This window comes from Balearica regulorum, chromosome 5, assembly GCF_011004875.1.
Source record: "Balearica regulorum gibbericeps isolate bBalReg1 chromosome 5, bBalReg1.pri, whole genome shotgun sequence".
NCBI lineage: Eukaryota > Metazoa > Chordata > Aves > Gruiformes > Gruidae > Balearica > Balearica regulorum.
In genome coordinates this window covers 69,270,247-69,297,241 of record NC_046188.1, presented here as the reverse complement: position 1 = coordinate 69,297,241, position 26,995 = coordinate 69,270,247, and the positions used below count along the sequence as shown (strand labels likewise).

The window sequence follows — 26,995 nt, the reverse complement described above, 5'->3', positions numbered from 1 at the left end:
CCGCCTGCCTGTCTCTGCGCCTTCCCATCCCTCCATCCGCCCCTCCCCGCTTCCACCTCTCCTCTGCCCCGGCCCCTGCCCGCGGGGACACACACTCACACTCACACACACACTCACACTCACACTCACACTCACACGCGGGGGGGGGGGGCAGGCTGGCACCCCACGCCCCCCCCTCCACACCCCCCCCGGCCCCGCTGCGGGGCGGTGAGAGGATCCGCTCCGCCGCACCTCGCCCCGTTCCCCCCCCCCCCCCCCCCAAAAAACCTCCCCTCCCCGGACCCCCCCCCCCCCCCTCGGGGACCGGGCTCTCGGCGTGCGGCGGCGGCTCTGCACGTCGGGAGGAGAAGAGGCGAGAGGGCTCCGACCGGCAAATGGGAACCGCAGTCCCGGGCCGGTGTGCGGGTCCGCTGCCTCCCTGCCCGGGAACCCCCAACCACGCACCCACCGCCCCGGCCCCGCGTCTGTCCCGCATGGAGCTGAGAGCAGGTAGGAGACACCCACCCCCCCCCCCAAATCCCCGCACCGACCCCGCACCGGCCCCGCCGCTGCCACTAACAAAAGCCGTGCGGGAGCCAGAGCCGGGGGGGGGGGGGGGGAAAGGAGGGAGAAAAGATTTATTTTTTTGGGGGGGGGGGGGATCCCCCCTCTTGCCCGGTCGGCAGCACCCCCGGGACCCCCTTCCCTTCCCTCCCCACCGCCTTCCGCGGCGCCGGGGCTCGGCTCCAGCTTCCCCGGCTCTGCCCGGCACCGGGACCCCCGGGGATGGGGAGGGGAAGGGGGGGGGGTGGTGGGGGGGGAGAAAGGCCAGGGGAGAGGGAGGGAATGAATGGAGCCCGCTCTTGTGTACAATTGCATCAAATACATTCTTGAAAGCAACCTGGTTCTGCTTAACACTTGAATTTTGAAAAAAAAAAAAAAAAGGAAAAAAAAAAGAAAAGAAGGGAGGCAGCAGCTTGGAGAGGGTGTATGCGAGCTCGCTTTTTTTTTTTTTTTTTTTTTTTTTATTCTTGCATTCCTGGACACCAATCAAAAGAGCAAATCAAGGGAGGTGGAAGGGGGAAAGGCGGCGAGCGAGGCAGCCGGAGCGTGGTGCGAACCGTGCACACACTCACACACCAAAAACCCACCCAACCCGGACAGCTTTTTTTTTCCACCTAACACCCAAGCAAACACAAACCAAAACAAATAGGGCGAGAGAAGGGAAAAAAAAAGAAAAAAAAAAGAAAAAAAAAAACCCAACCAAAAAAAAAAAAACCCCCAAACCCCGACCGAGCGCAAGCGAGCAAGCGAGCCAGGGCAGAGGCGAGCAGGCGGGCTCGGCCGGCCGCTCGGGGCGCGGAGCAAGAGCCAAGCCCCCGCTTTGGGCTCCTTTCGTCGTCGTCCCCCCACCCTCTGCGCCATCCGCCCCCCCCCAACCCCCCCCCCCTGCACCCCGACTATGCTAAATGTTGCTGGGGAGCTCTCAGGTAAGACCGAGGCGCTGGGTGCTGCCGGCCGGGGCCGGGGCGGGGGGCTGCCTGCGCTCTGCCGTGGTTTCTCCTTTCCGAGCCACTGCTGATTTTAATTTGATGTGATTAAAACGTCTGTCTGGCTTTGGGATTGATTTAAGACTTTCCCCTCTCTAGGTTTTGGTTTTGGTTTTTTGGGTTTGGGGTTTGGTTGGGGTTTTTTTTGTGTGTGTGTGTGTGTGTTGGGTTGGTTTGTTGTGTTTTTTTTTTTTTTTCCCTTTCTCTCGTTCCCTCTTTTCCATGCATGTTTGTGATTACCAGGGAGGGAACCGCCGCTGAGCACGGAGAATTAAACCCCAGGACTGACAGAGGGGAGGAAAATGAAAGTCGCTGGGATTTGGGGGGGGGGGGGGGGGGGCAGGAAGGGGTTTGGGTTTTTTTTTTTTTTTTGCCAAGGGCTGGATTTTGGGGTTTGCCTCGGAACGCCTTTGCCAGAGTGGCCGAGATTCCTCTGGGAGACGGCAGCGGGATTTTGGGGTGCAGGGGAAATGTCGCTCTCCGGAGGGGACCGTCCCGGGGGCTGCGGGACGGCTTTGTTCCCCCCAGCCTGAGCGGCCGCCTCGGGGGTCCGGGGAGAGCCGGGGCGGTTGGGGGGCCAGCCGGCCCCGCAGCACACTGGGGTCGGGGGCTCCTCGCCCAGAAAGGACGGGAAAAATGCTGGAAAACACCCTTAAAAGGTCAAACTGTGGGTGCCGCGAGGCTCCCCGGGCTCCCACCCGGTGGGACCGGGGCAGCACGAGGCCGGCGCCGGGTTTGGCTCCAGCTCCCGCGGTGCTGGCGTGACGCAGGACGGGCAAAGCGGCGCGAGCGCCGGGGAACCGGAAAAGCGAGGCCGGGATCCACGGTGGCTCCGTCGCCCTCCCTCGCCCCTTCCTCTCCCCCTTCCCGCCTGCCGCCGGGGCTGGTGGATGCGACCGTGGAACCGGTGGCACGACTGGCCCTGGGGCCTGCGGTCAGCCGGCGGCCAGCGCCGGGACAGGCAGGGAAAGGGGACGCCGAGCCCGGCACAGCAGGAGGAACCGCGGGGGGCAAAACCCCAGCTGCCCCATTCCCCGCTCCCCGTTTCGGGGCATCCCCGGTCGGCGGCCACCCGGCCTTCTGGCCCCGTCAGGGCTCGGGGACGTTCGGCAGCACCGGTGTCCCCGTGCCTATTTAGCAGGCTGCGCGAGGGCACGGTGGCGGCGCACATCTGGGCTGCATTAGGCGCAGCCCGCGAGCAGCCTCCGAAGGGAAATGCGGAGGGTTCTGCTTACAGGGCCGGGCTGGGGGGGGGGAGATTTATGCCCTGCTAAGTGGCAAGGAGCTCCATAAATCACCTTCCCCCCCCGCCTTACCCCGGCACCGCTCCTACCTACCCGACCGCCGGGGCAGTGCCCGTCCCCCCCCGCGCCATGGGGGCTGGCACCCCTCTGCCCGGCACAGGGTGCCCGTGGTCCCTCGCCCATCTGCCGAGCGTCAGCACGTGGGGACGTGCTTACCCCGGCACCGACGGGACACCTGGGCGGCGGCCGTCCTGGCTTGCGCCGGCACGCCGCCGGCCCGGCAGTGCCGTGTCCCCGGACGGTGCGTGACCCATGGGTGACAGAGGTGTCCTGGGCTTTGCCGGGGTGCCGGGGGACGTGGGGCTGGCTGGGACACCAGGGCATGGCCGTCCCGAGCGGGCACGGCCGTGCAGAGCTGCCAGTCCCACGCCAACCTGGCCGGGCAGCATCCCCGTGGCGCGACGGCAGCTGCTGGGTGGGCGATGCCGGCCATGGCGTCGGTGAAAGACCCGGGAGGGTGCCGGGGTGGGGGTAAGGGGGGGGCTGGCGGTGGGCAGCGTGCAGATTTGGGGGGGCTGCACGGCTCTGCAACCTGCACCGGGGCAGGCAGGCAGCCGGAGCGCGTTGCGTGGCTCATGGGTGCCGGCGGCAGTGGGTGCCGTGCCCGTGCCGGGCCGGCTGTGCGTGCGGGGCGGCGGGGTCTGGTTGGGATTAGGGGCCTGCGCCCCCCTCGCCGGCGGGGGTGTTTCCATCGTGCCGCTGGCTGGAGCCGGATGGGAAATCCAGGCCCGGCTAATTACGGCCTCGCTGGAGTCTCCCGTGCGCGGCCGCATTTATAAACACACGGAGGAGACAGGATGTAAACACTCAGCGCCGCGAGTGCAGGCAGGGCCGGGGTTGGGGGGGGGACACGGGGCCGTGCTCCCCCCCCCGCGCACCCACCCGCTCCCCAGCCCCGCACGCACCCAGCGCGGCGGCTTCGCTGGCCGGGAAAGCGTGCGGGGACGAGGGGCCCGGCAGAGTCGGGGCATGGTGGGCACCGGGAGCCGCAGGCAGGGGCGAGGCAGGGTCTGCAGGCAGCGCTTTGGGGGGCGGGGGGGGTTTGGTGGCTCCGGCAGAGCTGGGAGCCAGGAGAGGGCTGGGATGGAGGTGTGGGCTGGGAGCGGGCAGGTGGTGTCCCGTGGGATGGGGTGGGATGGAGAACCCACTGCAGTGGCCGTGGCCACTTCCAGGGAGCAAGGACACGCGCGTGTCTCTCCCATCAGTGCTCCGGCACCGCCGATGTCTGGGTGTGGGGCACACGTGGAGCGTGAGCATCCTCACGCCTCCGGCTCCACAGCGCTGCTCCTGCCCGATGCCACGGAGTCACCTCCCCGGCCACAGCGGGGTTAAGTGCCACCGGCCTGGGGACGCAGAGGTGTCCGTCTGTCCTTGCGCCCACGAGCATCGCCCGCTCCCAGACCCACGGAGCAGCGGGCAGGGGCTGGCTGCCGCCTTGGGCTGCGAAACCGCCCCGTGATGGCGTGCGGGGAAGGGTTAAGTGCTGCCGGTCGGGGTCGCAGGCAGCCGGGATGGTGGCCGCTGCCCGTTGCCTGCTCCCTGCCTGCAGGGCTACTTTGTCCTCACCGTCGGTGCCTGGCCGCCGCGGGACCTCCCGAGCTGGGGCTCTCACACGAGCGCCGTGCCGGGGATGGGGCCGCTGGGTGGGATGGGGCTCCGCTCGCCGCTGGCCACCGGCCCATCAGATACGGCGGCTCCTGCCGCGGGGCCGGCTCGGCTCCGTACGCTGCCGGGGAAAGGCGGGGGGGGGGGGGGCGGCTCCGGTGCGAGGGTCCCCCCTTCCTGGCTGCCGCCCCCGCCCCGGGCGCCGCTTTGCACGAGGGTTTCGGGAAAGCGGCTCTGGGCGGTTTGTGGTCGCTCCTGACCTCGGCGGCTCTGCCCACAGCATGCCCAGGGAACAGCTCACCCGGCACCGTGGCTGCGCTCCCGCCTCGGCCGCTGGCCGGGAGGTCTGGCCGGCGTCGGCCGCCTGCGCTGCCGGCAGCGGGGGGGTGGGTGGCTTGGCGGGAGGGCGAGGGTCCGGCCGGCGTGCCCGTGACTCCGCGCGCATCCCGCCGAAGGCGGGCGAGCGCCGGTCCCTCCGCCACGTGCGCGAGGGATGCTGGCGGCACCGCCGACGCGTCCTGCCGCCCACCGCAGCTCCTCGGTGTGGGTACCCCGGGGTGCTGCCTGACGGAGCCGGCGAGGGTGGTGATGAGGGGGTGCTCAGTGCCACGGCCCCGGCTGCCCCGGCTCCCCAGCTGCCCCCGGGACCGAGCGGGTGACCCCGGGCAGCCACGCCATGAGCTGCTTACGTGGGCTGGGAGCATCCTGGCTGGGCTCCAGGGCCGGTTTTGAAACCCTCGGGCTCTTCCTCTCCGACGTCACCGGGATCCAGCTGTGCCGGCCCCGCGCCTCCCTCCTCCCCGCTGGGCTGCCGCCGCCGCCATTGTCTGTGCCGGTGCCCAGACATTTTCTGCCCGAATCGCGGCGACCGGGGTGGGCGAGGGAGAGCGGCTGCTCCACGGGGCGCCCGGCACGGCTGGGCCACGGCCGCCGGCACGGCTGGGCCACCTGCGTGGCTGTGCCGCGACCGCGGCCGTGCCACCGCCGCCACCGTGCCGTGCATCCCGCCGTCTCCTGGCCATCGGCCGTGCAACCGGGCACCTGCCCCTGCCCTTCCTCCCTCCTCCTCATCCTCACGCTCCTCCGCCCCGTGGCCCAGCCACCTGCCCGGGAGCCGCTGGCGGCTCCATCCCCATCCCTCCCCTGGCCAGCCCCGGCCCCCCCCCGCCCCGCGCCCCCCCCGGCCCGGTTCCCCCGGCTGTGTTTGGTTTGGCCGCGGCGGGGCCAGGGCTGGTGTAAATCCCGCGTTGGAAACTCGAGCCGGTGCCGGGCGAGGGTCCGGCCAGCCCAGCGGTGTCGGGGCTCGGCCAAAGCAAACACCCGGGGGCGGGTGAGTCACCGTGGCGGGGTCCCCGGCCCCCCCTGCCCCCCCCCCCCCGGCCCCTGCTGCCCGTCCCACACGCGCTTGCACGCACGCGAGGCAGGATGGCGGTACGGTCCACGCGCCGGGACGCGCCGACACGCCGGGGCCACGGGCAAGCGGCTGCACGTGCCCACCGTGCGGCACGGCTGCGCGTCGGGGCGTCCGCGCCAGCTCGCGCAGTCTGCGTGCGCCGGCATGCGCCGCGTGTCACGCACGGGCGCGGTGCGTCACACCCCCCCGCGGTGCCTCACACGTGCGCGTCGCAGCGCACGCACGCACGGCGTGTCACGCGCTCATACGGTGTGTCGCGCGCGCACGGCGCGTCGCACGCTTAAATGGCGTGTCACGCGCGCGTGGTGCGTCACACGCCGACGCAATGTGCGTCGACGCGCTTGCACGGTGTAGCCCACACGTGCACCGTGTGTCACGTGCCTGCGTGGTACGTGACACTCCCGCACGGTGTATTGCACACCTATACGGCGTGTCACGTACCTGCACAGTGCGTTGCACACCTGCACAGCGTATCATGCACACGCACGGTGTCTTACACCCGCGCACAGCATGTCGCACGCTTACACACTGTATCGCACACCCGTGCGGTGTCGCACACCTGCAAGGTCCAGCGGGCGCCCGCGGGGCGTTTCACGGCCCTGCGTGATGCACTGTACAACGGCGCCGTGTGTTGCACGCCTGCAGAGTGTATCATCACCGGCGTGAGCAGCGTGTTGCACACCCACAGGGGAGTTGCACGCTCACGCGCTGCCGGGAGCCGGGCATCTCCCCGCGGCGGGGGCTGGCGGGTGCAGGGGCAGCTGCGGTGGGGCTGGCACGGCCGGAGCCATGACGTCCCCGAGGACCCTCGTGCGTCACCGGCGCTCGGCCGCTTCCAGGTTTCCAAACCTCCCGGTTGCTGGTGACGGGGAGCGGTGACGCGCGAGGGCACCGCGGGGCTCCCCCCGGCCTCGCCTCCCCGGGGGATCGCCGCGAGCGCTGCCCACGCCGGGAGCCCTGCCGAGCCCCGCGGTGACGAGCCGTGCTGGTGGTGGGTCCTCCCGCCGGAGGAGTTGCCGGGAAGCCCGGCTCCGGCGTGCCGAGAGGTGCCAGTTGGCCGGGAGCATCCTGGCCGCGGGCCGTGACCTTTGCACAACCGCCGGCTAACGAGGCCGGAGCTCGTAAGGCCACCCTGACGTCAGGAGCGATGACGGGGACCCGGCCGGCGGTTTCCGGCAGCCTCGGCAAAGGTCACCCCCACGCCCCGGCCACCCCTCGGGGTCCCCGTCCCGCCCCCCCCCCCGCCCCGGCCCCCCGTTCCCCCTCGGTGGGGTATGGCGGGGCGGGGGGGGGGTCCCCACCGGGGCGAGGGCTGCCGGCAGCCCCGCGGGATGCCCAGCCTGCTCCGGCGTTGATGGCGGCTGAGTCGCCGTGCCCAAATATAACCCAGCCGTGCCGTCCCGGCGGGAGCGCAGCGAGCCGCGCTCGCTCCAGACCATATAAAGGATTGTTGCTGCAGCCCGCGGGCGGGAGTTGGCGGGGGGTCCCCGGTGCACCGGCAGCGCCCTGGCCGTGCCAAGGCACGAGCCGCCCTGCGCCAAGGGATGCTGAGCCGCCCCGTGCCGGCGAAGGTGCTGAGCCACCCTGTTGCTGGCGCCCCTCGACCCCCCCCCCCCCCCCCCACTACCCGTAGCCCTTCCGTGCCTCAGTTTCCCCACTCGGCAGCGGCCCCGAGGGCTTGGCGGAGCCAAAGGACGCGACGGCCCGTGATGCCGGGGCATCCTGCCCGCAGCCGGGGTGGCCCTGCCATCCCAAGCCCAGGGGTGGGAGGAGTGGGGGGGGGGGGGGGGGGGGTGTGGGGGGGGGTGTGTGTCCCCCAAACCCCCCCCCCGGTTTCCCCCCTCCCTGAGGCGCCGTGTCCCCGCAGGAGACTCTTGGGGGATCTTCACCTTCCTGTGCGCCGCGCTCTGCAACCTGCCGGCGCTGCCCGCCCTGAACTGCACCGAGGAGCTGGGCGCCGGCCAGTCCATCCAGAAGACCTACGACCTGACCCGCTACCTGGAGCACCAGCTCCGCACCCTCGCCGGCACCTACGTGAGTAGGAGCTCGCCCGCGCCGTGTCCCCCCCCGCCTGCCCCCCTGCCCTGCCCCACAGCACCCGGGGGTGGGGGGGTGGGGGGGTCCCCCTGTCCGTGCCCGGCTCCCTGGGGGGGTGCGCCGGGGTGGCTGCACGCACCTCTGCCCGCGTACGTGTGCGTCTACACGCGTGCGTTGGTGTGCCTGCACGTACACGTGTGGCTGCACGCGTGTGCCTAAGCATACGTGGGTAGGCGTGCGTCAGTGCGGCTGCACGCGTGCCTGCACGTACGGGGGTGTGCATCAGCGTGCCGGCACATACGTGTGCGTGCATCGGAGTGCCTGCGCGTGTGCGCGCCTCCACATCCATGTGTGTGAGTGCTTGCACGGACGCGTGCCTGCGCATCCATGTGGGAGTGTGTATGTGCGCGCGCGCGTGTGCATCGGTGCGGCTGCACACGCGTGCATGGGCATCAGCGTTCCTACACACACGCGTGCCCGCACACACACGTGCATCCGCACACACGAGGCACATCCAGCGCTGCCGGTCTCCCCGGCCACGCGTGTGCGCTTGCGAGTGACGTGTTTGCACTCACGTGTCCTCGCCCGGCGCCGGCGGTGCCGGTGCTGCCCGCCCTCCCCCGGGGGGCCGTGGGTCTCCCCCGCCGTGCCCGGCTGCACCCGTGCCGGGGGGCCGAGGAAATGTCTCATCGGCTGAGGGCAGGGGCCGGGGAGCCGCCCTGCGCCCCGGGTGCAGGCAGGGGTGCAGGCAGCTGCCTCTCCCTGCCCGCCGGCAGCACCGGCTCACGCGGAGGTTCCCCGTCTCTGCCCTGACATGTCCCCGGCGCTGGCGGTGCCAAGCGGTGACGAGAGTGGCACCGCCGTGGGGCTGGGTGCGAGGGCAGGGGGTGGGGGGGGGGGGGCTCGACCCCACCCGTGGGTGCCCCCAGGTCTGCTGCCTGGAGCTGTGGGCACGATGACCGGGGATGGGGACGCTGGGGGGATGACGGGGACATGGAGGCTGGGGACGCGGGTGGGAGATGGAGAGATCTGGGATGTGGTGGGGATGTCCGCCTCGGGGACGTGGGACGTGGGCAGGGGGACACGGAGACTTGGGGGACGTGGGGAGCGGGGACCTGATGGGAAGGGGGACGTGATGGGCAAGGGGCCGTGGTGTGCAGGGGGACATGGAGACCTGGGACACGATGGGTACGTCCACCTGGTGGGCATGGAGACTGACGGGAAAGGGGACGTGACGGGCAGGGGGACATGGAGACCTGGGACGGGGATGGGGGCAGGTCCAAACAGGGGACACCAAAACCCGGGATGTGGGGAACGGGATGCGGGGGGCAGCCCCTACCCCGTGGCACCCCCCGATGCCTGACAGCCGTGTCGTCCCCCCCCTGCCCTTGCAGCTGAACTACCTGGGCCCCCCCTTCAATGAGCCCGACTTCAACCCCCCGCGGCTGGCCCGTGCCGAGCGGGTGCCCAGCGCCACGGTGGACTTGGACCTGTGGCGGGGCTTGACCGACAACGCCCGCTTGGCCGCCAACTACCGCGCCTACAGCCGGCTGCTCTGCTACCTGCGGGCGCTGGACGGGCAAGCGGGTACCGCCGAGCTGCGGCACCGCCTCGGGCACTTCTGCTCCAGTCTGCAAGGTTTGGTGCTCAGCATCGCCGGCGTCATGTCTTCCTTGGGTTACCCGTTACCCGCGGGGCCCGCCGGGCCCCCCGCGCCCCCCGGCACCCCCGTGGCCCCCAATGATTTTCTGAAGAAGATGGATGATTTCTGGCTGCTGAAGGAGCTGCAGACCTGGCTGTGGCGTTCGGCCAAGGACTTCAACCGCCTCAAGAAGAAGGTGCCGCCCGCTGTGGTCACGTTGCGCCTGGAGGCGAGGGGCTTCTGAGCACCCCCACCGCCACCCCGATGCCTCCCCCCCCCCTCCACCCCCTCACCGGGACAGGGATGGGGCTCCTCACCTCGCCGGGCCACCGCACGTCCCCACGGCCGCCTCGCTGTGCCTTGCGGGATGGGGCCGCTGACCCAAAGTGCCACCACCGCCACCCCACAGCCCCACCATCACCACGCTGTGCCTTAAGGGATGGGGCTCCTGGCCCCAAAGTGCCACCGAAGCCACCCACATCCCCCCCTCTGTCACCAGTGTGCCTTAAGGGACGGGGATTGTGACCCCAAAGTGCCACCGAAGCCACCCACGCCCCCCCCTCCGTCACCAGCGTGCCTTGAGAAATGGGGCTCCTGACCCCAAAGCGCCACCTCACGTCCCCGCCGTCTGTGCCTCCAGGCCGGGGGGGGGCCGACGCCACCAAGGGTGTCCCCGTGGCCACGCTGTGCCCACCCCACCGGGCTGCCCCATCCCCTCGGGACCGTCCCCACACCCGTGGGGCTGGGGAGGGCAGCAGGCTCCTCCCCCTGCCCCACGGCAGCAATAAGCCCCACCCCCGGAGGGGGTGGGCCTCCAGACTGGGTACAAGCCCCGCCCATCCCTGAAAGGACCAATAATCCCCCAGAGTGTAGGATTAAGCCCCGCCCCTGGAGCAATAGGCTCCACCCCTCCCCGGACGGCAATAAGCCCCGCTCACCAGCCAGGGTAGCAAACCCCGCCTCCTTCCTACAACAGGCTCCGCCCCCTGTTTGCCTAAGCCCCGCCTCCCCCACGGTTGCCTAGCGACCCCCCGCCCACCAGGCCTGAGGGGGCGGGGCTCCGGGCTGCAGTGGGCGGGGCTGGGGGCGGGGCCACAGGGCCCCTGTCCCGGTGCGTCTATGAGTGTTTATTTATTGGAGATGTTATTTATTGGGGTATTTATTGCAGAAGATCTATTCTTGTATGAACGAATAAAAGCCTTTCTCCAGCACCCTCCCCCCCCCGCCCCGCCTGCCCGCACCACACGGCGGAGGGGCCCGAGGAGCCAGCGCCTGCCATCAGTAGGGACCAGGGTGAACGGGTAGCTGGCCCAGAGCTCAGCGTGAGAGTTGGGGTGTTCCCGCCCCTGCCCCGATATGGGGGGTGGCAGGGTGGGAAGCCAGGAACCCCCCCCCAGGCGCAGGTAACCCCACCTTATCCCCCCCCTCAGCCATGGCTTCCCTGCCTGTGGGCCTGAGCGTAGGGTACCCCCATCCCCGGGGGGGGGTTACCCCCCCTCCCCGGGCACTACTTGGGGGTGACCACCAGCATGTATAAGGTGCCGGGCTGGGGCAGGAAGCCCGCGGCACGGACGGCTCGCTGCGAGGGGGTGTTTTGGGGCAGCACCCCGCAGTAGATGGGGAAACCGCGGTCGTGCAGCTCCCGGCCCAGGGCACCCAGCGTCACCCCGCTCAGGCCCTGCCCGCGCCAGGCGGGCAGCGTGTAACCGTGGCTTAGGCAGCCCAGGGGGTCCAGCAGGCTCCAGGAGACGGGGCGCCCGCGGGGTCCCAGCAGGCAGGCGCTGGGCAGCGCCCGCACCAGCCCCAGCAGGAACCGCCTGCTGCGGGCATTGCCCCCGAAACCCCACGTGGCGTTGAGCAGCGGGACGTGGGACGGGGACGCGGGTGCCAGGCGCAGTCCCGGTGGCACCCTGCAATGGGGTAGAGCGCAGAGATGGGGTGGGGACACGGGGGAACCCGCACCCTGTCCCCCCGGGCAGGGACGGCACTGGGGAGCTGCTGCACCCGGGGATGTGACCGGGGACCCCTGTGCCACCCAGGGATGTGCTCAGGGACCCCCCCATGGCACCTGGGGATGTGCTTGGGGACCCCCCCCCCTCCAATGTCACCATGTCACCGCATCCTTGGGTGCCCCCGCACTCACTGCACACGGGGCCGGGGGGGCCGGGGGCTGAGCAGCGCCTGGTACCGGTATGTCTCCATCCGCAGCCCCTTGGCATCGGCCGCCTCGCGCACGGCCTCGTACATCCCTTCCTGCATCCCTGGGGCGGCGTCATCAGCGCGGGCAGGGGCACAGCGGGGAGGGGGTGTCCAGGACCTCCCCCCCCCATCCCATGCCAGGCTTACCCTGCATCTGGAAGGCCCGGGTCCAGCCCACCGCCTCGGTGCCCCCCAGCAGCGCCCGCCAGGCACCCTCGTCCCGGTAGTACACGGTCAACTGGTTGGTGTAGAAGTCCCCCGAGTCCCCGTGCTCCTGGGGGGGGGACACACACGGCATCTGAGAGTGGGTCCCCCCTCCCCTTCCCCCCCAGCCCCGCAGTGTGTGGGGTGCTGCCAGGGTGGGTGGGGGGGCACCTGGAGCATCACCTCTGGGCGCAGGCGGGTCAGGACAACGCCGAAATGGGGCCAGGAGTCCACCAGGACCTCGTGGGCGGCTGGGTTCCCCCGGGCCACCGTCATCACGGCCCCCAGGACCTGCAGGACAGGGTCAGCGCTGGGGCGGGGGGGGGGGATGACACGGGGGAGCCTGTTGGGTCCCCCCAACCCCCTGTGGTGCCCATCTGCACCCTGGGTGCTGCCAACTTCCATCAGTGTGGGGGGTAGGATATGTGGGGAGCACCCCGAGGTGCCTGTCACCAGCAGGGTGGGGGGGGGGGGAGGCACAGGGGTCCCCAGGGCCCCCAGAGTCCCCGCGACTGGCAGGACGGAGGGGAGGGCATGGAGGTCCCCAGGGTCCCCGTCACCAGTAGCACTAGGTGGGGAGGGCACAGGGGACCCTGGAGACCCCATCACCAGCATGGAGGGGAGGGAGGGCACAGGGGCCCCCAGGGTTGCCGTCAGGGAGGTGGGGGCAGAGGGGTCCCCAGGGTCCCCGTCACCGGCAGGGTGGCAGGCAGGTTCCTCCGCAGGGCCTCCTCCAGGCGCTGCAGCTGGCCCGGGCACGTCAGGATCAGCATGGCCCCGTGGCCGTGGGGCAGGCGGTGACACCGAGGATCCGTGGGGCAGGCGGTGACACCGAGGATCCCGGGGCTGTGGGGCAGGGTGTCCCAGCTGAGCACCCGTCCCCAGGAGGCAGCAGGATGGGCAGAGCTGGCCCCGCGCCTGGTGCCCGATGTGGACGGACCCTGCCCGCTGCCCCCCGTGATGGGCCGCCCCCTGGGCAGGGGACACTCGCTGGCCCGTGACGGCTGGCGGTGGCCCTGCGACCCGCCGGTTTCACCACCTGCCCCGCAGAACCAGGGATCTGCTGGTGTCACCGCCTGCCTCACAGTCCCCAGACATCAGCCCCGCGGCCACCCGGGACCCACGGCCCCAGGACTGCTGTGGGGTGAGTGCTGGGGACGGGGATGGGGACAGGGACGGGGTCCCCACCTGGGGGGTCCTGTCCCCTTGTTATTGTAGGGTCTCTCAGCAGGACCATGCTGATCCTGACGTGCCCGGCACAGCTGCAGCGCCTGGAGGGGGCCCTGCGGAGGAGCCTGCCCCTCGCCCTGCCGGTGACGGGGACCCCGGCGTCACCCCTGTCTCTTGTCCCCGGTGTCACCTCCCCACTCTCACCCCACCAGGGACCCCAATGTCACCCTGTGTTGCCCCCCAAGCCTGCCACCCCCCGGGTGTCCCAAGTCCAGGACAGGCTGCTCCCGGGCATCACCTGCACCTAGGGCTGGCTCCAAGCCCGCCAATCCCAGCCCACTTGCACTCTGTCCCAGCCAATCCCAGACCAGCTTGGTTCTGAGCCAGCCAATCCCCTTCCAGGTCCACACAAGTCAGCCAATCCCCTCCCAGACCCCCCCATACAAGCCAGCCAATCACAGCCCAGGCAGCATGCAAGGCAACCAATCCCAGGCTTCCAGCCTGCCCCTCCCCACTCCACCTAACCCCGCCCACTTACTGGCAGCCCGGCTTTAGGCACCGCCCCCTCTTGCCTTCACCCCACCCAGCCCTATGGGGAGAGGGTGGTTTATCTGGGGAGGGCAGGGTGCTGTGGGGTGTGCCCGGGCTGTGCCGGCTCAGGGAGCCCTGGGGACCCCCCAAATCTGCCCCCCCCCCCCCCCGCTCTGACCCCTTTCCCCCACAGGTCCACGGGGCCGTGATGAACATAAACCGGGGGAACCCGGGGGAGTTGGAGGTCGTGGTGGACGCGTGGCCCCACTTCGGTGCCGTGCTGGCGCGGCGCAGAGGAGAGGTGGCCCACGGGGATGTGGGGCATGGAGGGGGGGGGGAACACCGCAGGGTGTGCGGGGACATGGTGCCCTGGCACATGCCAGGTGGGCTCAGGGCACCCATGGGTGCCCTGCAGATGCCGGTGGATGACTGCTACCGGAACATGCACGCGGCTTTCTACCGGGATGTGGGTGCCTACCGGGCGCTGCTGGAGACCCCCGGCTGCCTGCGCTGGGACACCGCCTTCCACATCTTCGGTGGCCTGGGGACGTGGGGAGGGGGCGGTCCTGGGGGGGCACTGGGAGCGTGGGACATTGGTGATGGGGGGGGGGGGTGAGGAACTGGAGGCACTGGGTGGTACTGGTGGAAGGAATTGGGGGTGCTGGGGGGCACTGGGGGCACACATTTGGGTGCTGGGGGCACTGGGGAGCATTGGGGGCACGACTTGGGGTGGGCAACTGGGTGGTAGGGGTTTGAGGGGTGCTGTCACTGGGGAGTACTGGGGCTCGACTTGGGGGGCACTGGGGCAGCGATGGGGTTAGTGGCACCAGGGGCAGGGTCCAACCATTGTGTTTGGACTTGGGGGTGCTGGGGGCAGGAATTGGGGTGCTGGGCACACTAGGAGCAGGGCTAGGGCTACTAGGGATGGAGACTGGGGTTGTGGGGTGCCCTTGGGGACACTGGGGGGACACTGGGGTGCTGGGGTCAGAATGGGGGGGGGGCAGAGACAGGATTGGGAGTGCTGGGGGAGCGGGACCCCTGACAGCACCATCCCCAGGGCTGCAGGAGGGGGTGGCCACAGTGTCGCAGGCCATCGCGGGGACCAAGGACATGGAGCTGGAGGTGTCCGAGTACTACACCTACCTGCACCCCGACCCCAGCACCCTGCCCGAGCCCCGGTGAGCCCCCCAACCTCCCCCTGACCCGTCGCGGTCAGCCCCCACCAGCCCCCCGCTGACGGCTGACCCTCGCCGCAGGCTGGACCCGGACGTGCGGGTGGGCTCGCTGAGCCTGGCGCACGTGGATCTGCTGAACGAGACGTGGACGTACGGGGGCAACGCGCGCAGCCGGCGGTACTTGGCAGAGGTGCTGGGGCGCTTCCCCAACCTCTGCCTGCAGGATGGGGCCGGGCAGCCCCTCTGCTGGGCCCTGACCGACCCCTTCGGCACTGGGACCCACGGCTACACCCTTCCCGCCCACCGCCGGCGCGGCCACATGCGAACGGTGCTGACCCTAGCCGCTCGCCGGGCGCAGGCCCGTGGCTTCCCCGCCTTCGGGCACACGGCCACGGGCAACCGGCCCATGCAGCGGCTGCAGGAGGAGCTGGGCCACCAGCGACTGCCAGGGCTTTGCCACTTCATCCTGCACAACCCCGGCCTGGGCAGGGCCGGACCCTGAGCCCCCCCCCCCCCCCACCCCCCGGTTCCTGCCCAGGAAAGGGCTGTGGCGCAAGGAAGAACAACAAACCCAAATCAAAAAGCATTGTGGATTCTCTGATGGCTGCTATAGGGTTGGGTCTCCTTCCAGCACCAGTTTTCTCGGCCGTTACAGCCATGACGCGGTTTGGTGGCTCGGTGTCACCGCCGAGGGACGCAGCTGCGTCCCCGGGGAGTCGCTCCGTGTCCCTCTGTGCCGGGCCACGCACCGCAGCCCTGCCTCGGCTATTCTCGGCCTCCCCAGGGAGGGCTGAAAAGCCTCAGGCAAATCTGCACCGGTGGCACCTGCCGTGTGTGTGCGTGTGTCCCCCCGCCACGGGACGGTGTCACCACGGCTGGGGGTGGGGACAGGCAGGCACAGCACCCGTGGGTCACCGGCTGTGCTTCCCGGGGAGGGGGGACAGCCAGAGCGCTGCGTGGGGCAGAGGGTGACGGCTGCACGGCGTGAGTCACGGCTTGTGGGGTGACAGGGACAGCCGGGGGGGTGACGGGGACAGCCGGGGTGGTGACAGGGACAGCCGGGGGTGTGACGGGGACAGCCGGGGGGGGTGACAGGGACAGCCGGGGGGGTGACAGTGCCCAGGGGGACGGGGATCACCGCGGGGGTGACGGTGCGTGGGGTGACAGGGACCGGGGTTGGTGGAGGCCGCCGGGATAGGGGTGACAGCGGCGGGGACCCCCCCCCAGCTCGGCCCGGCCCCGCCGCTTCCGCCCGGCGACCAGCAGGGGCGGGGCGGGGCGGGGCGGGGCGGGCGGCCGCCCGGTTCCCGGTAGCCGCGGGGCCGCCGCCACAGCCGCGCTCTCCCGTAGGGCCATGGAGCAGCCCCGGCGCATCACCGACTCCTTCCCGCGGCGACGGCGACCGGGGCGAACCCCGGGCAGGGACAAGGGCAGGCTCAAGGGCAGGGACAAGGGCAGGGGCTGCCCCCAGACCCGGCCCCGCGCCCTCCCGCCCGACGAGAGCCCCCCGCCGCCCCCGCTGGACCAGACCCTCCTGGAGATGCTGCGGCGCTTCGACCTGGCTTGGGAGTACGGGCCCTGCACCGGTGAGAGCCCCCGGGTCCCCCCGGCCACCCCCCCCCCCCGCCCCGGGTCCCCCCATCCCCGCTGACCCTGACCTCCCGCAGGTATCACCCGCCTGCAGCGGTGGGAGCGGGCGCAGGCGCTGGGGCTGAGCCCCCCGGACCCCGTGCGCGACGCCCTCCTGGAGCACCGGGACAACCCCGATGTCACCTACAGGTGGGTGTGGGACAGGGGACAGCGGGCACCCCCTCCTTCTCTCAGTGCCCCCCACCCTGCCGGCATCCGTCCCACCGAGCAGAGATGGGGGGCAGCGGGCACCCACTGACCCCCGCTGTGCCCCACAGCCTCTGGCACGAGTACGCGCTCTGAGCCGCTGCACCCCACGCCGGAGGGAAGAAAGTTGTGGGGGGGGGACGATGCCTGCTGCCCCCCAGGCCTGTCCGCAGCCATGCCGCAGCCCCGGGGCAGGGGGGGGCACCGGGCGGATTAAAGGCTGGTGTGAGTGAAGGAGGGGGGCTGCTGCGTGCTGTCTGTGGGGCACCCGGAGCGGGGGGGGGGGTGTGTGAAGCCCCGCTGTAGGGCACTGAGGGAGGGCAGGGTGCCATACTTCTCCCCCCCCCCCCCACCCCAGACAGAGCCAGGCGGGTTGTCCAGTCAGACAGAGTTTAATGCCAACCCCACAGAGCGTCCTCTGCCCCACAGATCCCCCCCCCAGCACGGAGCAGATGGCAATCCCTCTGCCCCACAGATCGCCTTGTTCTGGTGCAGACAGGCATCACCCTTGCTTACAGCTCTCCTCACTATGGGGGTGCTCCTGCCCCAGAGGCCCCCCCCTGCCCCCCCCCAGGGAGCCTGACCCACAGCAGGGGGGGTCAGCTGTCCCCGTGGGCACCGGAGATGGCTCCGGGAAGAAGGAGGCAGCACCTGGCCCGGGACAGAGTCCCCAGGGACACAGGGCAGGGGTCTTGGGAGGGATGGGTGCCCCTGGCCCCCACAGGGTGGCAGAGGGATGTACCGGGGCGCAGCACACGCTGAGCACTCTCTGCCTGCCACACTCCCTCCTATGCCAGCGGGATGGATTGGTCCTTACCACAGGGAAGGTGAGAGAACAACGGGCTCCCCAGGTCAGGGTGCTCCCCCAAAGGTGAGCCACAGCTGTGGGGTGGGGAAAGACAGGAGAGCAGCAGAGCTCTGCCCCCCAGCAAGCGTGACAGAGAGGGGACACAAGAAGGGACATGGGATGTCCCACAGCAGGCTGAAGGGACAGGAGAGGGGCTGTGGGCTGTACCCACGAGCGTCTGGTGGGCACCTCCGCCCACCCACCCGCAATGCTGCTGAGTGGGCGGTGGGCTCAGCGCCTGCGGCCTCCGGCCCAGACCATGAACTTCAGGAGGCATTGCCTCGTCCCACGTGGACACCCTCGGCGTGACGTGCCACAAGCATCCCATGGGAGCTGCGGTCTTGTCGGGGGGCTGGGGAGGCTCACCTCGAGACCGCAGTGCTCCTGCCCGTCCCTGGCCAACGGCATCGCAAAGCTGCAGGCGGGATTTCTCCTCTTCTCCGCGTCTGTGGGGAGAAGGGAAGAGGGATGATTCTGCCGCTCTCCTCTCCTACCCCTGGCCTCTGCCACCCTGGCAGGCACCAATGCACCCCAGGGCTCGGGAGAAAAGGGATGGCTGGATGTTAGCAAAGCCACCCGTTCCTAGGTCACCACACCAGGTGAATCCCTTGTAAAGCTGAGGTTACTTAGGTAGTAACAGCAAAAAGATCGAATTTGGGTATGGATGAAGCAAAACTGGGATCCATGGAAAAAAAATTAATTAGAAGCAGGCTGTATGGGTGGAGAAAGGAAGGTGGAAGGGTAGCAAAAAGGGCCCCAAAATGGAAAAAAATGGAGAATAACATATAAAAATCAGATAAAGGTCAGCACAAGGGGGGAACTTGTGATATTAGGGGTGCAGATGACTGGACTGTAGTGCCGTGGACCTGCAGAGCCAAGTCTGGCAGGCGCAGCCCCCCCAGGCCATCGGGACTCTGATGGGACCTTCCCCCCCTGCCGGGCGGTGGGGAGGAACAAGTGAGAGCTGTCATTCAACAGCAGTCCTGTGGGATTCCTAAGATTAAAAGCCATAATTAGTAGCTTTGCTGTGTGCAGAATCATTTAATCATAAATGAATAATAGGACGTGTTTGTTAATTATTCAGGTTATTGATTACTTAATTGATTAGCTCTCTAGCAATTTGTTGCTTAATCAATAAAATGAATCAGTTATATCCCAAGCCTGCAATCGAGTGGTGGAGAGCTGGACCAGGGAGGGGGACAGGCGGGACAGGCTGGGATGGAGTGGGGGGCTCACTCACACAGTAGGTACCAAGCCCTCTGTATTGCATTGTTCAGCCATAGGAGCTTCTGCCCTAACCCCACGGCAAAGTGAGGAAAGGCTCCGAGAAGAAACAGGGCCTGTCTCACCTACAAAAGCACAGGCAGGATGCCCTGTACAGCCCACAGCGGTGCTGCGGCCCCTCGCTCCATCCCACGGCCCGTATCTCCCTTCTATCCCATGTCGCCCCATGGCTGAAGAGGCTGGAAGCACTCTTCCCCCCCTCCTCCCAGGGCCCAGCTCCTCTGCCATGATCACCCCTTCCATTGTGACGGCTGTGAGATGTGACCGATGGAGCAGAGCAAACGTCAGGGTGGTGGCAGAGCCCAGTAGTGCAAGGTTCTTGCTCAAGTGGGGTCATTCCTGGTGGGCTGCAAGCCAGGAAGGGCTCTGCTGGCCACACTCCAGCAGCTCTCTATGTGCTGAGTCCCAGCCTGGTGGGTGGGGGGGAAGACTCTGGGATGAATTCCACCCACCCCCGAGAAACAGCCTCAGAGCAGGCTCCGGTCAGGACACCTTTCCTCAACACACATCCTCACAGTCAGAGGCAATGGGCGACCTTCTAGCCCCACGTGGGGCTCCACGTCAGCTCTTCCAGCTTCAAGAAGATCCCCGATCTGTGCTGACACCCCTGCCCTCGCAGCCCAGGGCAGGCTGTGCCCTGCAGCTCTGCCCTCCTGGGTGTCAGGCTGATTAACGCCAGGCAGCCCGGTCTGTGGCTTTCCTCCCTCCTGCCCTCACCTGCAGGCCTAGGCCATGCACTCATGGAGCTTGGGGAGAGAGGTGTCCACGCTGAGGGTGCTGCGGGGCCGCAGCGGTAGGTCAGGCGGGTGCCCTCATCCACCACACTGAAGTCGTAGGCCCCTGTCCTGCTCCTGCCTCTACAGGGCCTGGCTCCCGCAGCTGCCCCGTCGGCCTGCCCCTGCCTCCTGCCCCTGCCTCCTCCTGCTCCTTGAGCCCCGCTCCCGCCTCGGTGTGTGGCTCCGACGCCATGAAGTAGCCGCTGTAGATGAACTGGGGATGCACCATAGCAAGGGCCCCCCTGCCGACTCCCCAGCGTATTGCCCGCCCCAGCGCTACGGCCGCAGCGGGCTGCCGGCTCCCTGCCCCGCTTCACTCCTCCGGTCCCGGTCCCGGTCCCGGTCCCGGTCCCGGCCCAGGCCACTGAGGCTGAGGAAGGCCTGCGCCCTGCTCCCATGGCAACCAGGAAGGAGCCGCGCACGCATGCGCTGAGCCCCACCGCGCACGCAAGGGACGCTGGGGGTTGTAGTTTCCGCCCCACAACGCATGCGCGTTGTACTCGTCCGCCGCACAAGATGTCGCCGGAGCTTCGTGCTGCCCGCCTTACCGGTGCGCGGCGGCAGGGCAGGCAGCGGGGCAGGCAGCGGGGCAGGCAGCGGGGCACCAGTACTCCCGCCCCGGTCTGACCCGGGTCCTGGGTGCAGGAGGTTACACCCACCTCCCCCTCCCCACACAGAGGGTGCAGCCATACGGCCCATGCGTTCACTCTGGCCCCTACTGATGGCAAGCAGAGCCTCAGCCGGGCCAGGCCTCGCAGGAGGCCCCACGCTTGTCCCCACTGCCCACAAAGCCACCCCTGCGCAGGACCCACGCCAGCGGCAGCCATTTCCACTCTTTATTCTCAGTGCTGGCGCAGTGAGGGGTGGCAGCAGGGCCCTGTGCGTGGGGGGGGTCGAGGCAGGGCCACCTCTGTCCCCCAAAGTGCAGGCAGTGTCTGGGGGGGGTGTGTGTGTGTGTGCCGGCTCCCTGGCCACGCCTCCAGGGGGCCTAGGCTCCGCCCCTTCCCCATGTTGCTAAGGCAGCAGTGGTGCCCCATCCCAAGCCCCGCCCCCTGGTTAGGGGGCAGTGGGCGGGGCAGAGGGGAGGTGGGGGGCTGGGTCAGCGGCAGGGGTGGGGCAGTGGGCGGGGTCAGGATGGGAAGAAGGGGCGGAGCCACAACTGGTGGCGATTGGGGTGGGGTCGTCTGTGGGGGCGTGGTCACAGCTAGGGGCGGGGCCTCCATCCAGGCTGGCCTGGCGCACCACTCGGCGGGGCCTGGAGGAGGGCCGTGCTCCTGGGGGGGCACCCCCCGGCACCCCCGCTGCCTCCGCGGCCGCGAACACCTGCGGGAGGGGAACAAGGGGGCTCAGCCAGCGCCGTGACCCCGTGGCCCGCCCCTCACCCACAGCCTGCCCCTGCCCTGCACTCACCTCCCCGGCGAAGGGCTCCACCGGCAGCTCGGGGGGCTCGGGAGACTCCATCTGGCTGATGCTCCGCATGACGGCGCAGAGGGAGATGCGGGGGCGCCGGGAAGCCCCCAACAGCCCCGACCTGCTCGCCTCCTCAGGGGGCTGCGGGGATGGGGCAGGGGACAGGCCCCCCTCGTCCCCCGGGGCGACCTCCGGGCCCTCCTCGGGCTGGGGTGCCCGCTCCGCCGCCTTGGGCTCCCAGAGGCTGCTGTGCCGGCTGCCGCACACCTGCTGTCAGCGGCCGGCCCCGCCCCTGCCCCGCCCCACCCACCTTCTGGGCGGGGCTCCCACAGGCTCCACCCCCACGGCCATGGCAGCTCCACCAAAGCCCACCCTGCCCCACCAGGAAACCCCACCCACCTGTGACTAGAGGGGCGTGGCCACAGGCAGGCCCCACCCACACCACCCAAGGGGGTGTGGCCACAACAAGCCCCTCCCACTCCTGTCCAAAGGGGTGCGGTTATACCACACCCCCACCCACCCTGCCCACAGGGCATGTCCCACCCCGCCCCTTGCCCCGCCCACCTGGCGCGCAGGATGCCCTGGTAGAAGTCGAGCTGGCGCATGAAGCCGGGGTTGGGCAGGACGCTGGGGCGGCAGTGCCGGACGTGCCGCAGCGCCCGTTCCAGGGGCCACCCGAACTCCTTCATGGCGTAGGCCAGCACCGTGGCCGCCGAACGGCTCAGCCCCATGCGGCAGTGCACCAGCGCCCGGCCACCGCTGGCCCTGCGGCACCCACTCGTGCTGCCACCGAGCTCCTGGTGCTCCCCGTGTGTCCCCAGCCACCCAGGTGTCCCCAGGCACCCCGTGCCCCAAGGCTCCCCATGTCCCCAGGGTTCCCCTGTCCCCAGGGCTACCACTGTCCCCAGTGTATCAGTGCCCCAGTGCTCCCAGTGTCCCCAGGGACCCCAGTTCCCAGGGCTCCCTGTGTCCCCAGAGACCCAATGCCCCAGAGCTCCCCAGCTCCCAGCGCTCCCAGTGTCCCCGTGGCATCTCAGTCATCAAGACACCCCTCCGTGCACCCCCACCCATGTGCCCCCCAGCTTGCCCCTGTCCCTCTGTGGCCCCCGTGCCCCGCGTCCCCCTTGTGTGCCCCCCGATAGCCCCCACCCCACCGTGCCCCTGTGCCCCAGGGCTGCCCTGGCCCCACTGACCGGACATGGGAGAGGAAGAGGAAGGTGTCGTTCCAATGGGGCAGGAGCTGGGCCGTCTCCTCATCGTACACCCGTACGTTCATGTAGGTGAACAGCGCCGGGAAGAAGTTGTCGATCTCCCGCGCCACGTTCAGGATGTGGGTGACCCTGCGGTGCAGGGGGGACAGTGGGCACGCAGGGTTGGGGCTCTGCCCGTGCTCTGTGGGGTGCCCCACAGTGCCCCATGCCCACCCCACCGCCGTGCCACAGCCCTGCTGCACCCACCCTGCCAAGTGTCCCACGATGAGCCCATGCCCACCCTGCTGGGTGCCCTACAAAGACCCATGCCCACCCCCACGGGTGTCCCACGATGATCCTATACTCAACCCGCCGTGATGACCTCATACCTGCACTACCACGACGCTCCATGATGACCCCGTGCCACCCCACCATGACACCCCAGATGACCCCGTGCCACCCCACGCTCACCGGTTCTGCTGCAGCTCCTCCAGGTTGGCCGCGTTCCACTCGGAGCCCTGCGTGGTGGCAGCGGTGAGGGGTGTGGACAGCCCTGCCCGCCCTGCCTGCCCTGCCCGCCCCGCTGCCCACCAGGTAGAGGTGTGGGAAGACGCGGGAGGGACGGTCCATCTGCGCCAGCACCAGCAGCATCTCGTTGTCGATGAAGTCCTTATGCTGGGCCAGGCTGTGCCCCGTGCACCGCTCCAGCTCCTCCCGCACCTGGGCATCGCCGCGGGGTGAGGGACGGCCCTTTGCCTGCCTGTCCCTGCCCGCTCCTGCCTGCGAGTCGGACCCTCGGCCCGCCGGGAGCCCCTGCCTGGTGGCACCCACCTCCTTGGAGGTGACACTCTCCAGGTCGGCGGCGGCCATCACGTCCCGCAGCAGCGTCCGCACCGCCTGCTCCGACAGTTCTGGCGCCGCCGGCCTGGCACCCGCAGCACCGCGTCACCGGCGGCGGCAGCGCTCACCCGCCCCGCCCTGCCCAGGCCCCGCCTCCTCGGTCCCAAGCCCCACCCCCAAGCACAAGCCCCGCCTCCCCACACCAGAAGCTCCACCCAGTTCCTTTAAGCCCCACCCCTGCCCAGACAAGCCCCGCCCCTCCATTAGCCACACCCTCAACCCAGATCCCGCCCCCAACACAAGCCCCTCCTTCCAAGCAGAGCCCCACCCAATCACCCCACTCCTTTACCACAAGCCCCGCCCTACTGCCCCACCCCAAGGCTCCCCAGCCCGGCAGCAGTGCTTCATTGGCCAGCAGGCCGAAGAGGGCGGGGCAAGGGGCGGGGCATACCGGAGGGACGGGGGCGAGGCGGGACGCACGGACTCGAGGTCAGCCATGGCCAGCCACTCGTTGAGGCAGCTCTGGTCCGACGTCAGCGCCGACGTGTAGCCGCGGGCCCAGGCCAGCGCCGGGCCGCCGGGGATGTGCCCGCCGCGGGACGCCTCCTCGCAGGCGCGGTGCAGCTCCTGCAGCACGGCCCTGCCGCACGCCACCCCTGCCACGACCGCACCGCCCCGGCACCGCCCGCGTCTCCTCCCCACCGCCACAGCCAGGGCACCCCCGGACGTGGGTGCCACCTCCCCTCTCCCAGGTGGATGCAGCTGGGTGGCCCGTGGCCGTGGCCAACCTCCCCCCACCACGGCCCCGTTCCCATGACTGTGCCCAGGTGCCCGTGGCGGTGCCCAAGCCCCCATGCCCACGATGGTGCCCATGTCCCTGTGCCCACGGTGATGTCCACATCTCCCATGGCAGTGCCCACGTCCCCCGTGCCCACGGTGGTGCCCACGTCCCCCATGACTGTGGTGGTACCCACGTCCCCCGTGACTGCGGTGGTACCCACGTCCCCTGTGCCCACGGCGGTGCCCACGTCCCCCGTGCCCACGGTGGTGCCCACGTCCCCCATGACTGTGGTGGTACCCACGTCCCCCGTGCCCACGGTGGTGCCCACGTCCCCCATGACTGTGGTGGTACCCACGTCCCCCGTGACTGCGGTGGTACCCATGTCCCCTGTGACTGCGGTGGTACCCACGTCCCCCGTGCCCACGGCGGTGCCCACGTCCCCCGTGCCCACGGACACACCCGGGGTTCGCTCACCACATGGTCTGGACAGAGATGGGCTTGAAGATGCGGGTCTGCCCCCCTGATGTCACGCTGAAGCCCCTGGGCACCGTGGGGAGACTCGTGGGTCAGGGTGGGCACCCCAGCCCCACCTAATCCCATGAGCCCCACCCTCATAAGCCCCTCTCCTTCCCAGCAGCCCCACCTACCCCTTACCCATCGCCGTCGAGGAAGACCTGGGTGTCGCTCCAGAGGGGCAGCACCATGCCCAGGGTGCAGCGGGCGGCCCTGGGACGGGCAGGGGTCAGGGGGTGCGGCCGCCCCCCCTGCACCCCCCCCCAACGCCCCGCTCACCCCTCATGGGCGAAGTCCACACCCAGCAGCGCCGTCTGCCCCTCGGCTCCCACCTCCTCGGGCCGCACCACCAGCAGGTACCGCACCCGCCGCGGCCGCGCTGACTCCAGCCGCACCGCCTGGGGGTGGGAGGCATGAGGGGTGCCCCCTGCACCCCCGGGTGAGCACTGTGGGATCTGCCCCCCAGTGCCGGGGAGCAGCATCAAGCACACTGCGGGGCAGGCTGGGCTGTATCCCATCCCCATCCTGTCCCCATCCCATTCCATCCCCATCCTCATCCTGTCCTCATCCCATCCTATCACATCCCCATCCTCACCCCATCCTGTTCCGTCCCATCCCATCCCCATCCCCTTCCTGTCCCCATCCCCATTCCGTCCCATCCCTGTCCCCATCCCCTTCCCATTCCATCTCTTTCACTGTCCCCATCCCCATCCATATCCCATCCCATCCTCATCCTGTTCCTTCCACCCCCTTCCCATTCCACCTCTTTCACCGTCCCCATCTCATCTCCATCCCATCCCTGTCACCATCCCTGTCCCTGCCACCATCCCCATCCCGTTGCCATCACCGTCACCGTCCCCATTCCTGTCCCCATCCCATTCCCATCCCATGCCCATCCCCTACCAGCTGGATGGCGTCCTGGGGGCGCAGCAGCTGCATCATGAGCTGCAGGTGCTGTTCCTGCCGCCCCGGGGCCTGGCCGGGGGGCACAGCCGGGGGGGGCTCGGCCACCAGCGGCTCCTCCGCGGGCAGCAGCATGGCGGCCCCCTTGACCATGACGAAGCTCTGCCTGGGGGGCAGGAGGGTCCTGAGCGGGACGTGGGGCCCAGCCCGCAGCAGGACCCAGCCCTCATGGCTGGGGTACCCCCAGAGCGCTCCCCAGAGTTGGGGGGGAACTGGGGGGGCTGGGACAGCACGGGGGGAGGAAACGGTCCTCAGGGGGTAGCTGCGTTCCCCCCCCCACCCCAGTGCCCCCCAACCCGTGGCTTTGGAGCCCCTTCTCACCGCCGCTGCAGCTGGCCGCGCCTGGGTGCATCTTCCTTCTGCAAAGCACGAGTCGGGGGGTAGTGCCCCCGGGGGAGCATGCCCCGGGACACGGACCGTGCCCGGGGTGCCCGGCAAGCACCCCCCGGCACATTCCGCCCGGCACCGGGGGGGTGGGGGGTCAGGGACACCCTGCCAAACCCACCGTGCCGGCAGCACGGGGCATTGCCCGGGCCCTGTGGGGGAGCGTGGGGGCCCTGGGAGGGGTCCCCCTGGGGAGGCAAATCCCTGGGGATCCGCCCTGGGATGCCAGGGGGGGTCCTGTCCCTGTGCCCCCCCCCCCCGGCCCCCGGCTGGGTGCTGCCCAGTGGGGAAGTGCGCTGGGGGGGGGGGCTGGGCTGTGCACCCCGATAAGGCCCTGTGGTTACTGGAGGCAGGGGGGAGGCAGGGGCACTGGGAGCCACTGGGACAGTGAAGATACTGGGAGCCGTGGGGACAGTGGGAACAACTGGGGACAACCGCCCACACGCACACCCCCCTCCATCCCCCCCCCCCCCCCAACTACGGGGCAACCCCCAGCCGGGAGCAGAGGAGACCCCAACGTGTGCTGGGAGCAACCGGGCTCCCGGTAACCTGCACCGGCGATAAGCCTCCACCGGGAGCGACCGGGGCAGCCTTCCCTCCCCCGCGCTGGGAGCAGCCGGGACAGCCCGTACCCCCCCCCCCCCCGGCCCCGCCGGGAGCCCCCGCGCTTCCTACCGGAGCTCCCGGGGAGCCGGGACCGCCCGCCCGCCCCCGCTGCCGGCAGCCTCTCCCCGTCCCGGCAGCACCCGGCGGCCTCCGGGCCGGCCCTACCGAGCTGCCGCCGGCGCTGGGGTATCCCGATCCCGTCCCGGTCCCCGGTCCCCGGTCCCGTCCCGCAACTCACCGCGGGGCCCCCGGCGGAACCCGCCGCCCGCCGCACGGTGACCAGCGCCATGCCCCGCCGCGCCGCCCCGCCGCACCAGGAAGCGCCGCCACTGCCCCGCCCGGACGGGAGCGGGCACGGCACGGCACGGCACGGCACGGCACGGCACGGCACGGCCCGCAGCGGGAGCGGCCCCCCCCCCCCGCCCCGGCACCACCGGACGGGGAACCCCCAGACCGCCCGCCCCGGGAGCGGGACTTGCCCGGTAGCCCCCCCCCCGCCCCCCCGTAGCCGTTCCTGGGATCCCCCCGTCCCTGGAGCCCCTCACACCGGCACCGCTCCGGGTGCCTCGGCCGTGTCCCCACGGGTGCCAGCCCGCCCCGACCCCCAGGAACCCTCACCCCCACCCCAGGACTGGGGGACCCCCTCCCACCCCGGGGGACCCCCCCCCCCGAGCCCCTTGTCCCCCCGTGGCTCAGCAGTGGGTCCCCAGCCCAGCACCCCCTCCAAGGGCAGGGGTCTCCCCGAGAAGTATGAA

At 70.0% G+C, this 26,995-nt stretch overlaps 5 protein-coding genes across 9 annotated transcripts; 3 read left to right on the top strand and 2 right to left on the bottom strand.

Moving 5' to 3' along the window:
- Nucleotides 1–273: 273 nt before the first annotated feature.
- Nucleotides 274–10,408, top strand: CLCF1 (cardiotrophin like cytokine factor 1). 2 transcript variants are annotated; one of them, XM_075755460.1, is made up of 3 exons: nucleotides 274–489; nucleotides 7,720–7,886; nucleotides 9,284–10,406. In XM_075755460.1, exons 1-3 carry the CDS (start codon nucleotides 375–377, stop codon nucleotides 9,773–9,775), a joined length of 774 nt encoding a protein of 257 aa, XP_075611575.1. In that variant the 5' UTR covers nucleotides 274–374; the 3' UTR covers nucleotides 9,776–10,406. The 2 variants fall into 2 exon arrangements, with proteins under 2 accessions (XP_075611575.1, XP_075611577.1); XM_075755462.1 differs by lacking the exon at nucleotides 274–489 and adding an exon at nucleotides 849–1,469 and having other exon boundaries at nucleotides 9,284–10,408.
- A 552-nt stretch (nucleotides 10,409–10,960) lies between these two features.
- LOC142602146 (glycine N-acyltransferase-like protein 3) lies at nucleotides 10,961–12,210 on the bottom strand. The gene is made up of 4 exons (XM_075755463.1): nucleotides 12,118–12,210; nucleotides 11,878–12,004; nucleotides 11,675–11,792; nucleotides 10,961–11,441 (listed from the first exon to the last, which is right to left on the bottom strand). Exons 1-4 carry the CDS (start codon nucleotides 12,208–12,210, stop codon nucleotides 11,039–11,041), a joined length of 741 nt encoding a protein of 246 aa, XP_075611578.1. The 3' UTR covers nucleotides 10,961–11,038.
- Nucleotides 12,211–12,944: 734 nt separating this feature from the next.
- LOC142601946 (glycine N-acyltransferase-like protein 3) lies at nucleotides 12,945–15,799 on the top strand. 2 transcript variants are annotated; one of them, XM_075753095.1, is made up of 6 exons: nucleotides 12,945–13,078; nucleotides 13,163–13,247; nucleotides 13,829–13,936; nucleotides 14,051–14,171; nucleotides 14,693–14,813; nucleotides 14,892–15,799. In XM_075753095.1, exons 2-6 carry the CDS (start codon nucleotides 13,170–13,172, stop codon nucleotides 15,310–15,312), a joined length of 849 nt encoding a protein of 282 aa, XP_075609210.1. In that variant the 5' UTR covers nucleotides 12,945–13,078; nucleotides 13,163–13,169; the 3' UTR covers nucleotides 15,313–15,799. The 2 variants fall into 2 exon arrangements, with proteins under 2 accessions (XP_075609210.1, XP_075609209.1); XM_075753094.1 differs by having other exon boundaries at nucleotides 12,946–13,078; nucleotides 13,166–13,247.
- Nucleotides 15,800–16,072: 273 nt separating this feature from the next.
- On the top strand, nucleotides 16,073–16,883 carry POLD4 (DNA polymerase delta 4, accessory subunit). Its single transcript, XM_075755459.1, has 3 exons — nucleotides 16,073–16,396; nucleotides 16,478–16,589; nucleotides 16,718–16,883. Exons 1-3 carry the CDS (start codon nucleotides 16,165–16,167, stop codon nucleotides 16,740–16,742), a joined length of 369 nt encoding a protein of 122 aa, XP_075611574.1. The 5' UTR covers nucleotides 16,073–16,164; the 3' UTR covers nucleotides 16,743–16,883.
- A 3,492-nt stretch (nucleotides 16,884–20,375) lies between these two features.
- Nucleotides 20,376–26,585, bottom strand: SSH3 (slingshot protein phosphatase 3). 3 transcript variants are annotated; one of them, XM_075755456.1, is made up of 14 exons: nucleotides 26,479–26,585; nucleotides 25,572–25,609; nucleotides 25,191–25,356; nucleotides 24,567–24,714; nucleotides 24,422–24,500; nucleotides 24,249–24,314; nucleotides 23,445–23,633; nucleotides 22,985–23,078; nucleotides 22,745–22,873; nucleotides 22,625–22,671; nucleotides 22,157–22,303; nucleotides 21,528–21,728; nucleotides 20,964–21,219; nucleotides 20,376–20,876 (listed from the first exon to the last, which is right to left on the bottom strand). In XM_075755456.1, the coding sequence occupies exons 1-14, from the start codon at nucleotides 26,527–26,529 to the stop codon at nucleotides 20,610–20,612; spliced, it is 1,878 nt and encodes a 625-aa protein (XP_075611571.1). In that variant the 5' UTR covers nucleotides 26,530–26,585; the 3' UTR covers nucleotides 20,376–20,609. The 3 variants fall into 3 exon arrangements, with proteins under 3 accessions (XP_075611571.1, XP_075611572.1, XP_075611573.1); XM_075755457.1 differs by having other exon boundaries at nucleotides 24,429–24,500; nucleotides 24,567–24,685; XM_075755458.1 differs by having other exon boundaries at nucleotides 23,445–23,999; nucleotides 24,184–24,314; nucleotides 24,429–24,500; nucleotides 24,567–24,685; nucleotides 26,479–26,539.
- Nucleotides 26,586–26,995: the final 410 nt, after the last annotated feature.

Coding starts and splice junctions, on each gene's coding strand:
- CLCF1 (XM_075755460.1), top strand. CDS start 375: ATGGGAACCGCAGTCCCGGGCCGGTGTGCGGGTCCGCTGCCTCCCTGC. Junction 490..7,719: donor CCGCATGGAGCTGAGAGCAG/GTAGGAGACACC, acceptor GTGTCCCCGCAG/GAGACTCTTGGGGGATCTTC. Junction 7,887..9,283: donor GCACCCTCGCCGGCACCTAC/GTGAGTAGGAGC, acceptor CTGCCCTTGCAG/CTGAACTACCTGGGCCCCCC.
- LOC142602146 (XM_075755463.1), bottom strand. CDS start 12,210: ATGACGGTGGCCCGGGGGAACCCAGCCGCCCACGAGGTCCTGGTGGAC. Junction 11,793..11,877: donor CCGGGCCTTCCAGATGCAGG/GTAAGCCTGGCA, acceptor ACGCCGCCCCAG/GGATGCAGGAAGGGATGTAC. Junction 11,442..11,674: donor CCCCCCCGGCCCCGTGTGCA/GTGAGTGCGGGG, acceptor ACCCCATTGCAG/GGTGCCACCGGGACTGCGCC.
- LOC142601946 (XM_075753095.1), top strand. CDS start 13,170: ATGCTGATCCTGACGTGCCCGGCACAGCTGCAGCGCCTGGAGGGGGCC. Junction 13,248..13,828: donor GCCTGCCCCTCGCCCTGCCG/GTGACGGGGACC, acceptor TTTCCCCCACAG/GTCCACGGGGCCGTGATGAA. Junction 13,937..14,050: donor TGGCGCGGCGCAGAGGAGAG/GTGGCCCACGGG, acceptor GGTGCCCTGCAG/ATGCCGGTGGATGACTGCTA.
- POLD4 (XM_075755459.1), top strand. CDS start 16,165: ATGGAGCAGCCCCGGCGCATCACCGACTCCTTCCCGCGGCGACGGCGA. Junction 16,397..16,477: donor GGAGTACGGGCCCTGCACCG/GTGAGAGCCCCC, acceptor GACCTCCCGCAG/GTATCACCCGCCTGCAGCGG. Junction 16,590..16,717: donor AACCCCGATGTCACCTACAG/GTGGGTGTGGGA, acceptor TGTGCCCCACAG/CCTCTGGCACGAGTACGCGC.
- SSH3 (XM_075755456.1), bottom strand. CDS start 26,529: ATGGCGCTGGTCACCGTGCGGCGGGCGGCGGGTTCCGCCGGGGGCCCC. Junction 22,672..22,744: donor TCTTCCCACACCTCTACCTG/GTGGGCAGCGGG, acceptor GCCACCACGCAG/GGCTCCGAGTGGAACGCGGC. Junction 21,220..21,527: donor CAGGGCATCCTGCGCGCCAG/GTGGGCGGGGCA, acceptor GGTGTGCGGCAG/CCGGCACAGCAGCCTCTGGG.